The sequence below is a fragment of the Rattus norvegicus genome, chromosome X (assembly GCF_036323735.1).
Source record: "Rattus norvegicus strain BN/NHsdMcwi chromosome X, GRCr8, whole genome shotgun sequence".
NCBI classification, from domain to species: Eukaryota; Metazoa; Chordata; class Mammalia; order Rodentia; family Muridae; genus Rattus; species Rattus norvegicus.
The window spans coordinates 38,250,682-38,263,467 of NC_086039.1; the positions used below are offsets into that span (position 1 = coordinate 38,250,682).

Sequence of the window (12,786 nt, forward strand, 5' to 3'; positions counted from 1 at the left end):
CCTTTACATAAGAGTCTTGGGCTCAATTTCTGTAAAGTCTAGATTTTGACAGGGGCAGCATTTTGATCTACATGTCAATTTAAGGGTCATTGCCATCTTAACAACATTATTTTTTCCAGTTCATTAACATGGTGTGGCCACAGTTATTTTATGGCATGAATATTTTGAAACCTCTAAGACTGCCTTCAGTGACACACCTTCTAATCCTTCGTAAAGAGTTCCATCAACTGGGGACCAAGAATTCAAATATATGAGCCTATGGGGCGATTCAGATTCAAACCATTACACTCCTTTCCTCTCTTCCTTCCATTCTCTATTTCTCCCTTCCTTTCTCCTTTCCTTCTTCCTTCTCGCCTTCCTCTCACCCTCCAACCCTTATTTCCTCCTCTTCCTCCCTTTCATGCTCTGTTCTTTCTTTTTCTTTTGGCATTCCCATTCTCCTATCATGTCTTCCCCTCTTACTCCTCAGATTCTTCATGAGTAGCTGCTAGGGGCCAAGCACTAATTCTTTTCTTAAGCATTTATTTTATGGTCTCGGTGCTCTGCCCTTCTCTTCATCTCAGATCCCAGACTTCTTTGGCCTGCCCTAAAGTAATTATTTCAAGCCTCTTGTCTTCCCTCTCTTAAAAGAGTAACAAAAGGCAAAAACGTTGCCTTTCTGTTTCTTTTCTGTGGAGACTTGTGATCATTTTCTAAAGGTAAGTGTCTTTCTTACCTTTCTTTTAAATGGCAATGAATGGAATGGAGGTAGTGGCAAAACTTTATTACCCAGCATACCTTGCAGCTGGGGGTGAGCAGTGCAATGTAAAGGGAAGTTGCTGGGTGAAGTGTTCATGAAGTCCTTGTAGAAGATGATAGACTCTATCACCTGTCTTTTGCTTCCTCTTTCTATCTTGCTTTCTGGGGTTACACAGATGGCCTGTAATTGTCTTCTACTTTGGCAATTCTGCAATATTATTCCGTCTGTTAAATACCATTGAAAATGCTACTGGCGATTCCTGTAATGGTTGCATTCAGTCAGACTATGTCATAAGTAACGTCTTAGCCTCAGCATCCGGAAGTTCCAAAGAGAATATTTCACGTTGGATAGAATTTTACATATACCACTGTTTTGGCAGGTTCAGCCCTCTAGATCCTAACATCATGAATTCATGTTTAACACAGTTGATCTTAGTCCTTTCTTCGCTGCTTTTGATCCTGTCTGGCGTTGAAGCAGTCGAAGCTGGAGATGTGACTGCACTCTTATTAGGTGTGGTTCTCAGTGTTACAGGCATCTGTGCTTGCTTGGAGACATATGCAAGAAAGCAAAATGGACAGATAGGACTTTGAAGGACTCTTCTGAATTAGACTTCACCCTGACCATTGTGCTGAAAACCCTTGTGCCATTGAAGCTGAACCCAAGATTTGATCTCTCCTGTTCTCAGCAAGAGGGTTACGGTTAACTGAGAGTTAATACCCTCAGTTAAGCGGATGCTTACCTGTTCATAGTTGTGTCTCCTTCCACGGGAGCAGATGAGGGTGGAGAGAGGCTCTTAACATCAAAGAGTGCACTAATAATGTGGCCCATAATTTGTATTTGCTGCTTGGGAGGGGACTAAAGTGAAAGGGCTTAAGTTTGCAAAAGTACTATTTCATACTTTGAAATTGTCAAAGCACATGCAATTGCAACATGGAAAGGTTTACTCAGAATCTCGCAAATCAACATCGTTATTATAATCACTGACTCTTGCATTCGGGGGGTCTTTCTCTCTCATTTGGGGGGTTGGGTTCGGTTTTGGATTTGGTTTTTGTTGTTACTGTTTTCTTTCTAATGCTTCTGTGTTTATCTAGTTGATATTGTACTTAGAGTTTAATAGCCAAAAATTGAAACTTTTAACTCTGAGAAGAAATTTAATAAAAATGTACTAAACACAAAAAAGAAAATGCTACTGGCTTGTATAACTATTTACTTAAATTATCATTAATTCTTTCAAATGAAAATTTTAAAAATTGAAAAACAAGTATCTATGTTTAATACCCCATTTGATTGGTTTTCACACAAACTCTATCTCTTCAAAACTGTAATATACTTGTAATATGCACTCTTTTCTTCTTTCCTTTCTCTCTTTTTACTCATTTCTTAGGCAAAGTCTTATGTAGCTCAGTCTGGCCTTGAACTCACAAAGTAGTGGAGGATGATCTTGAATCCTGTCACACCCAACACTCGTGCTTCCACTTCCCCAGTGCTGGGATCACAGGTGTGCACCACCTTGCCCCCAGTTTTATTCAGTTCCAGAGATCAAACTCAGGGCTTCACGAATGCTACACAATTACTTGACCAATTGAGCTACAACCCCAGCCTGTGTTTGGGCACTCTTTATAATCTGTGTTTTCTGTTTATTTCCTCTGCTAAGGAAATACAAATCTAGAAGTGGACTTTGATAAGGCACAATTATCTTAACATACACATGCTCACAGCAGAATGTAATCCAGGAGGCGAATCGGTGCCTGGAGCATTACAGGTCTAACAAGAAGCTATCGCTGCTTAGTCACACAGTTGAAAAACGTCAATCCTATCAGCTTGGAAACTATATGTAAGAATTCCAGTGGCTAAGAAAATATGAATCACGAGGGCTGGGAAAAGGAAAACTGGATTACATTTATATGATTTCTTTTGAGAAACCTATTATATGTGTGGGTGCCTTACACATCATTTGATATTGAGTTATGTCTAGAGATAAAGCCTCCCAGGACAAGTAGTTAAATATGTTTTATTACTTAACCTCTAAGAACATGGGAGCCATTGTGAAACTGTAATTCAAGGCTAGATTTCTAATCTCTGCTCTCGTTTCAAACACATGTTAATTTACCCGAACACAAGATCATTTATCCATCTATAAAAATACATCCTAAATGTTCAAGTTTTCCAAAGAGTGCATTTGAGTTGCAAAACACCTAGAACTACCAATGGGGGTGGGAGGGTGGGGGAATCCTCCTCCACAGGCATTGCAAAAGCCAAGGGCAGCTTCTCACTGAAAGTTGCCTCATCACATTTTCCAGAAATGCCCCCCCCCAAATGTTTATTTTGGTTTAAATGGATAAAAATGGCCTGCTGGTTACTATAATGTGTGCTTGTGTCAGACTGAATACCAGCACTTGAGAGTTTCTTACTGCGCATTAATGAATAAGAAGCAGAAATCCCATGGACCAACCCCGTGTTCGTGAGTGTGTATATACAGCCAATGTAGATGGCCCTGGAGCCAGACTTAAAACAGGCTTAATTCAGACTTAAGACCTGAAGACTAGGCAACTCTCTGTGTAACAACAGCTTCTCTCAGACAAAGCCAAAAGGTTTAAAACATACACAATCCTCAAAGGTGGAAGTCAGTAGGAATTCGTGTGGCCAGGATGTGTAGTGAACAGTTCTGAGACCAAACACTACCTTATTGGGCAGATCTCAAAGGGAAATAGAAAGCATCCTCAGCTGAAGTCTGTAAAGACCACTGATCAAGGAAACCCTAGATGCGGGAGTGGGAAGGGTTCACATATCCACATACCCAGGAACATACGAAACACTTGCTCTCCCTGATGTTTCGCAGAAAGCTGGAGCTGTGAACAGAGGTTGAATTATAATTGTATTTTTGGTTGTGAGCCTAGCCTTTAATGGCTGAGCCATCTCTCCAGCCCGAGTTATAATTGTAAAGGGAGACCAACTTTCCCCATCCCCAGTCTCTTCCAATCTCCTGTGGTGAATCCCATTAGCCGAATCCAAACAAAATCCCAAAACTAAAGGCAAAGGGATCAGGACACAGAGCAGGGACCCAAATTGGCCAAGGTAGAGACAAGAAGGGATTAAAACAGGATATCAGAGTGTCACAAAATATAAAAGAATAGAAACAATGTTCTCCAATCATTGACTTGATGATTAAATGAAACAGGGCATATATACTATGGATCGCAGTCCTATCAGAAGGCTCAATTAACGATAGCCAGTGGACTTGTTTGTGCTTCTTTGTTCTGTTTTTGAGATAGGGTCTCATGCCAATCAAGTTGTACTGGATCTTTATATGAAGCTGGGGACCTTACACTCCTTAGCCTCCTATCTCTTCCTCTTGAGTGCTAGGATTACCAGAATGTACCACCACCCAGCATTTATGCAGTACTGAGAATTGAACCCAGGACTTTGTACATACCAGGCAAATACTCTCTCAACTAAGTTACATCTTCAGTACCTAACAGTAAGATTTATAACCTCTTGTACGTGAGCCTTAAAGCTGACTCACCTAGGTGTCTTTTTCCATTGAACTGTGTGAGTTGCATAATAATAATGTGATGGGCCAGACAGCAGCTTCTTCACGTGTAAAGCTATATACTGCCAAAATCCATTGGAAAAATAAAACACAAACCAATGACTGCAAAGGAACCCTCCCCCCTTAAAAAAAAAACAGGAAAAAGAATGTCAAACACCCAAAGTCGAGTCCAGATTTTTTTCAGAGCATTTGATTATAATTCCAAATCCTCACATTAAAATTTCTGAAAACAAATTAACATTGCTGAAAACAAATACGAAGTACATAGAGCCACTGAAACGAACAGCCTGTCTTGAATACAAACACGTACACGCAAGACATTTATGGCTTTGTTAGATTGACAGCCCCTTTCTGGGTCACATTTGTCTAAGAGACTTCTGAAACATCTGAGGTTATTGATGTTGCCCTTGGTTAAAGGTGGAAGGAAAGTTCCTACTGATGGAGACACAATGAACTTCAGACACATGCCTCAGACATTCATGTGCTAAACTAACTTGAAAGTCCCTGAGGAAAGCTATGTAGTAACAGAAGGCACATGCATGCTTCCAAAGGAGGGAATTATCCAATGGTTATTATACTGAACTATGATACCTATGGAGCGCAATTATGACAAACAGCACGACAGCCCTTAAGGCTGAGGTAGTGCTAGCTATACCTTGGCAGTAACCAACAAGTCTATAAGGGAACTGAAGAACTATTGAAGCGGGAGGGGTCATACCTGATACTGGAAACTTTGCTAGCTACCCAGGCTTTGTAAAGTCTTGGGTCTTGTGGCGGTACACACTAGTAGGATTTGTTAAAGGAGGCAGAAGCAAGAGGGTCACCAATAAGAGTCCAAATCATTACAGGTAGACTCATAAAACATTCATGTATCCTACCATCTTCAGGTCTCAAAAGTCTTTCCCACCTGCCTTTGATGTCTGAAGTTCTTCTCCAAAAGAACACAGCTTTCTGTTACTAAGTGAAGATTTGAGGGGGAAAGGGCCCCTGGGAAAAGATCATGTTGGCCAAGAGTTCAGTTGTTTCTTGAGAAGCAAGTATCGGTGGAGGGAGAAGGCATGTAGGCCCTGCTGAGACCTATGGAAGCAGGAGCAATGGCAATGTTCCCCGATGGCCATGCCAGAATGGGAAAGGCTATCACAAGGCCTTTGCTGAATTGAGACAGTTGTGATTAATGGCAGTCTGAGATAGTACAGCTGATGGGACCAAAACAGCTTTGAGTGGAGGAAAGGTCAGTGGCCAACAAGTCAGTTCCTAAAAGATGAAGCCAGTGGAAAAAACTGAAATGGAATTTTAGTTGTACCCTGGGCATGGTAATATAGAGATATAAATATTATAATATATATATTGATAGAGGTAGAGACATTTGGATATCTGATTGGATACAATATATACACAAAATAAAAATGAAACACTAAATATACAGAATTCTTTTATTCTATAAACTATACGTATATGTCATAAAACTGATTATTAAATCATTTATTAAATAGTCCTAATTTATTTTTCTTTTATTGAAAGTAGATTTTTTTTCATACAATAGTCTGATTACAGTTTCCTCTACCTCAGCTCCTCCAAGATCCTCCTCACCCGCCCTTTCAACCAAATCCACATGTATCTATTTTTAGCAAATCTTAGTAGGGTCTTTTCCTTCCTTCCTTCCTTCCTTCCTTCCTTCCTTCCTTCCTTCCTTCCTCCCTTCCTTCCTCCCTTCCTCCCTTTTTCTTTATTTCCTTCTTTTTCCCTTTGAGATATGTTCTCATATAGCTCTGGCTGGTCTTGAACTCGCTCTGCAGTCAAAGATGACATTGAACTTCTGATCCTCTGCCTCTACCTCCTGAGTGTTGGACTACAGGCATGTGCCATTATGCTTGTTTTATGCAATGCTAGAAATCAAATCCAGGATTTTCTGCATGATCGGTAGGCATTCTGTCAACTGAGCTACACCCACAGCCTGTGGCTGGTTTGTTTGTTTGTTTGTTTGTTTGTTTGTTGACACTGGCTGTTATGATTTAAAATAGAAGACAAAATCAAGATTCTTCTTCCAGGAGCTGGGGATGTAGCTCAGTGGAAGTGCTTGCCTCCCATGTATAAGGTCCCATCCTCAGCACTACAAAGACATTCTAACACCTCTGTGTAGATTATAATCTCAGCTAGTATATCGTGTCCATATGGCTGATACATATTTCAGCTTTTATTAAACATTGGTATTTGGAGATTTTCTGAATCTCATAATTCTAAGATTTTTTTAATATTTAACATTTACTTTTCAAGCCTTAATGTTGAAAATCATATAGTCAAAGCACATTGATATACTTGAAATCAATCATGTATATGAAACCAATCATACTGTACAAAATTAGTGTCTTGATGTTTTTACTTTTGGGTGTGTATAATGTGTTTGAGTGTGTGAGTGCAGGCATTCACTATGCATGTGTCAAGGTCAGAGGGCAACCTCCAGTGGTGGTCCTTGACTTCCATCTTGTTTGAGGCAGAGTCTCTTGTTTCTTACTGTGCACACTAGGCTAGCTGGTCTGTGGGCATCTGGAAAGTCTTCTCTATTTGCCTTATGAACACTGGGGTTATAGAAACACTACCAATTCTCCATTACATGGAGTCTGGGGAACTCTGGTCCTCAACCTTGGACAAGTGCTTGACTCACTGCACCATATCAATGGGTCATGCTTTTTTAATTTTTTTTAAAAAAAATGTGTTCTGGGGTTGGGGATTTAGCTCAGTGGTAGAGCGCTTACCTAGGAAGCGCAAGGCCCTGGGTTCGGTCCCCAGCTCCGAAAAAAAGAACCAAAAAAAAAAATGTGTTCTTCTTCAATCCAAAGAGATTAACAAACATCATTTGGCCACGTTTCAGTTTCAATAGTATATTCTAATTTTTTATTTCCATAATATCCTCTTCTTTTGTGCTTCAATTTATTTTTATATACGTAACTTTGTTCATTTATCCAATAAATCAACCATCTTTAATGTAGAAATATTCCTTTCTTATGAAGATGAAAAATGTATTGATACCTCAGTAAGAATATCATTGATAGAAGCCCAAGCTCTTAAAAATATATTTCCTAGATCCTTAATTAATTACAAAAGTTTGTTTGTTCAGCAGACAACTCCAAAAAACGCTTTTGCGTTTGAAAATGTTCATGGATCTGAACATTTTCCTCATTTTAACTTTCAAATGTTCTATTTGTCTGTCTGTCTCTGTCTGCCTTCTAGTGCTGATTATTAATTCCAGATCTTGTGGATGTTAAGCATCCATCCCTTCCTTAAACTATATAATCCACTCCTGGATTATTTACTTAATTCTTATTATTTTTGTGGGCTAGTATATACTAAAACCTACTGAAAAAGAATTTTGACCTTGGTATTGCCCATTTTAATAAAATTCTCTGTAAAATTCCTTAGATTTTCTTAAGATATATATAATAATATTTTGGTGAGCCCAACTTCTACAGAATTTGAATATAGCAAATTAGTTAATTAAAAGGACAAATACTATACTTTAAGGATTTTACTTCAGGAGTTGTTAAACATGTTTGCAATAGGACAGAGGGTAAACTCAATTTTTAGTGGTTTTAAAACAGAGTCTCACTTAGCCTAAGATGACCTTGAACTGTCTATTTAGCAAGGATGACCTTGAACTTATGACCCTCCTGCTTCTACCTGCACTGTGCTTGTATGGCGTGTGTGCATTGCCACACTCAGTACTGGAGGTGCTGGGCATGGAGTTCAAGGCTTTGTGCATCCGGCCAGCACTCCACCAGGTGAGACAGATCTCCAGCTTCCAGAAAGTAAACTCTTTTAGGATTTTTGAGTCAGACATTCTGTTGCTGTGGGCGAAAACAGTGACAAACTAGACATGAGTGTGTATGGAGATGTGTCAGTGCAACATTTAATTTGTCAATTCTGGAATTTGAATTTTAGATCATTTCCGCAGGTGAAAATGTTATTCTTTTTCACTTCAGCAGCTGAGCTTAATTAAACAGTGGGCCAAAGTTTGCCCACGGAGCAATCTCTGTTTTGCCTGATTTATTATTTTATTACATCATCCAAAGAGAATTGAATACAGTGCTTTATTTCCGAATTAGCCTATCCATAAGCCTTTCTAAAATGTTGGCTAAAGCACCATTATTTTTAATAGGCAATAAAGTTTTCCTGAAAATATTTGTCTTTTAAATAACTTTTAGCAAACTAAACTATACCTTTTGGGTTTATTATATTCCCCAAACTCATTAAACTATATTTAGTCTGAAATTTCATAAAAAGTGATAGAAATTGTAACTGCTCTGATTTGGTCATATCACACACACACACACACACACACACACACACACACACACACACACAAAGAGAGAGAGAGAGAGAGAGAGAGAGAGAGAGAGAGAGAATTATCATATATAGTATTATGCACCAATTTAAAAATTAAAGATAAGGTTTTGCATTTTGTTGTAGGTTTTGCAGGAATTATTTCTCTGAGACTAGGTTTCTCTGTTTCACAGCCCTGGCTATCCTGGAACCCACGTTGTAAACCAGGTTGGCCTCAAATTTACAGAGGTTTACCTGCCTCTGCCCCTGCAGATTAAAGGCACGTGTCACCATGCCCAGCAGGAAAAAACTATAGTTGTACATGATATAGTTTGAGTACTTTTGGTAATCACTAGGATTTTTTTCTCCTTTTTCCAAATGCTTTTCTAAAAATTATTTCCTCATTTTGCTAGATACATTTTTTTCCTTTGCATTTGAGACAACAGATCTTGTGCCCAGGCTGGCCTGGAACTCGCCATAATGGAGGATGCCCTCGAATTTCTGATTCTCCCATCTTCACCTTCTGGACTGATAGACACTTACCATATCTGGTTCATGTAGTACGAAGACCTAGTGCTTTGTGCATGTTAGGCAAGCACTCTACCAACATCCATCTTTCTTGGATAAGTTTCTAGGTAAGGAACACCTTAAGTCTAGATTGCATGAATATGCTCATTCATAACAATATTATTTTCCTTTGAAATTCTCATTAAAATTTCCTTTCTTAAGTTGGGCACACCAATGCTCACCTGTAATCCTTACCCTTGGGAGGTAGAAGCAAGAAGATCAGGAATTTCAAGCCATCTTCTACTACATCCATTGTAAGTTCAAAGCCAGCATGAACCCCATGAGACTCTGTCTTAAAGAGGGAAAAAAAAGAAATCCTGAAATTTTTGATATTTATGTCGGCATCGAACAGTATTATAGATTTTTATTGTGCTTTCTAAATGTTTTTCATTTGCTTTTTTGACATTTCGAACAAATTGGGCAGTGGGGCATTAAAATATATTTGGAAAGAGCACTTGAGAAGGATAGAAGCCGCACTATGCTGTGAACTGGTTTTGATGATCATCAGGTCCTTAAACCACCCCCACCCCGTGGAAGTAGTTGCAGGGACTTCCTAAAGAAAGGGTGCGCTGCTTTCAATGATGGATTGGAGGCTAGATGTGAAGATCATAACTTAACAATGTTATATGGAGCAGGACTGGGGGAAAACGTCTGTGTCGTGAAGAGAACTTGATGGGAAAGCTTGTATCCCAGCTGAAGAAAAGCCACAAGGGAAACTGGGGTTAAAGGTGAAGGAGATTCCTGTAGCTGAGGAACCCAAAGGGAGGACCCCCCAATGCCCATGTGGTGGGAAAGTGGACACTCCTCAGAAGAGAAAGGAAGACTGAGGATAGGATAGAGAAGGAATCTGTCGGTCTGGAGACCATGGAGCATGGAGGGCAGAGCTTTCTATCTTGCTTCTGTTCTCAGTGTAGTATGAGGACGTGATGCTGGAAGAAGAGGGCTTTCCTGTGTTAAAAAACTTGAGCAGTTGCTCTGGAGAGTGGAAGGAGAGGATATGGTCGTTGAGTTTGAGATGGTGGGGCTAAAGATTTTAATGTCTTGGACAAGTGTTTTTAACTAATTCTATCCAACCACCCTGCCCTAACTTTTGCCAAGCTCTGATGTCATTAAGTAGAGAAAGTCCATGCAGCCAATATTTTGTGCCCAGGATTTTCTCATTCCATTTAATGCTGCTTCCTTTATAGTGGCTATATAAGAGTAGGATGTGTGGGTGTTTATGATATCTGACTTAAGGATAGGGCCAGTGTAAAGCTAACAGGAGGCCAGGAGACCCTCCACCAACCTTACAATATCATGAAATCCTAAACCATTCTCCTTGGGCTGTTTGTCAACAGAACTTACACAACCAAGTTATCAGCCACAAGAACCCTTTCCTCATAGCCTTAGAGCATCACCGAATTTTCTAAAGGTATCTTATGGATTTTCCCTTTTGTTACAAAAATAATTGCCCCTAAATTCAAATTTCTGAAGTTGTTGTCCCAAGTTCAGTCCCTCAAACACTTACCAAGTCCCAATGAATGGGATCTCCTTCAGAGGGACAAGATTTCATCTCAGGCTTTTGTGCTGTCCAGACTTTCACAATCTGCCAATAGCCTTCTTCGATACTATAAACAGTCCTTACTCTTGTCATGAGATGGGCTCTACAAGCCTCTCTAGTTACACTTGAGTCCTGACCTCCAGGATTGAACCTAGCCATACAAACTCATTTCAAACCTCAAACCCCTGAGCCTCTCAAACATTACTGGAAGTGGCATTTGTAGAACATGTACCTCTTCTCTCTGTCCCCAGGATTCTCTCAGCCTCTGGTAGGCCCCGTAGCTCTCTAGGTATTTGACAGCAAGAGAAATGTGTATTTGTTTCAGTAAGTTCGTTTTCCAAGTAATAGGATATAGGCCCTCCAGCCAAGCATTTCCATCCCAAGAGACGAATTCAGCACAGTGTTGAATAAAAAGATGTCGTGTCTACTGGGTGGCTCAGTGAGTAAAGGGCTTGGCATGCAAGTCTGATAAACTGAGTTATCCCTGGGTCTCACATAAAGACAGAAGGAGACAACCAACTGCACAGGGTTGTCCTATTAGCTCCATATGCATGCCATGTATGTGTATCTTCACACACATATGTATACTCACTTACTTACATGCTAATAAACAAATGAAAGGTGAAGAAAAGGAAGAAGGAAAAAAAGCAGCAAACATATTTTTAATGGTTTTAAGGTCAATTTGCCATAAATTAGACCATCTGAATAGGAAGCCTTGCTTGAACAACTGTTCTGACTACCTTAATTGATGCAGAAAGACCCACCCCAGTGATGTGGCGCTTTCTGAGGAGTCCAGATAAAGAGAACACAGCTTGTTTGCTGTTTTCACAGAGTTGATTTACTCTATCGCTGACTCATTTGCCTATAGCAGAACCAGTCTTTGTGGACTCAGGAACCTTCCAGGTTTTCAGCTCCAGATTAGGACTTCTGAGACACCCAGCCTGGAAGACAGGTCAACTATTCAGTCATTGTGGAAGTATCCCAAATGCTGAGGAACCCCGCTTCAAGCACTGAAGAAGCCAGGACACAACCGTCCTTCATGGCCTCCAATTCAGTCCCTGCCTCCAGGTTCCTGCCTTGAGTTCTTACCCTGACTTCCCTCCATGATGGACTGTGGTTGAGACATGTAAGCTAAACAAACCCCTTCCTCCCCAAGTTGGTTTTAGTAGATGTTTTATCACAGTGATGGAAGGTGACAATGGCATATGCTCATCCCCATCTATGTGTCCTTACCATCAGGCAAGACGGAAGCCAGATGCACTCTTCACTGCAGCCTTCCCTCATGTTGGTGAATAAATGTTTACTTCTCTAAACAGATAAAGCGTTTCTCTGGTGCTTTGTATTCATTTATTCATTAACTTAATTAATAATTATCAAGAATCTTCTGGAAGCTGGCTCTGTTTCAAGTGCTAGAATTCAAAAATGAAAGTGCAAATCCTGCACCTCAAAGAATTTTCCAAAGTAGCTAAAGCCTTATTCACATAGGATAGCTGTTCTCAACCTGTGGGTCTCAACCCCTTTGAGTATTGCATACCAGGTAGCATGCACAGCAGATATTTTACATTATGATTCATAACAGCAGTGAAATTTCAGTTGTGAAGTAGCAATAAAATCATTTTATGGTTGGGGGCATCACCACAGCATGAGGAACTGTATTAAAGGGTCACAGCATTAGGAAGGTCAAGAACAACTGACGTAGGACCTAATATTAAAACAAAACTTCTTGGGCATAGCTGTAATTGTGTTCAGCAGCAGAGAGCTTATGTAGAATGTTTGAGGCTCTGCATATGAGCACCACAAAAATAGAAGAAATAAATTAGGCTTGGGAGACAGCTTAATCAGTTAAGTGTTTACCATGAAAGCATGAATCCTCAGAACCCATGAAAATAAGTAAGGCCTGTTGACACATGCTTTTAATTTCATCCCTAAAAACTGAAAACATGCAGGACCCAGAAGTTTACTAGCCAACAAGCCTAGCTTAATTGATGAGCTATAGGCCAATGAGAGACTGTATCTCAAAGGACATGGATGCTGGTCCTGACGATGATAACCAGAGATTATTCTCTCACCTCT

General features: G+C 39.9%; 1 protein-coding gene across 1 annotated transcript; it reads left to right on the forward strand.

Annotated features, from left to right (window-relative positions):
* Positions 1-1,143: 1,143 nt before the first annotated feature.
* On the forward strand, positions 1,144-1,382 carry Smim30 (small integral membrane protein 30). Its single transcript, XM_039100508.2, has one exon. It carries the CDS (start codon positions 1,144-1,146, stop codon positions 1,327-1,329), a length of 186 nt encoding a protein of 61 aa, XP_038956436.1. The 3' UTR covers positions 1,330-1,382.
* Positions 1,383-12,786: the final 11,404 nt, after the last annotated feature.

Coding starts and splice junctions, on each gene's coding strand:
- Smim30 (XM_039100508.2), top strand. CDS start 1,144: ATGAATTCATGTTTAACACAGTTGATCTTAGTCCTTTCTTCGCTGCTT.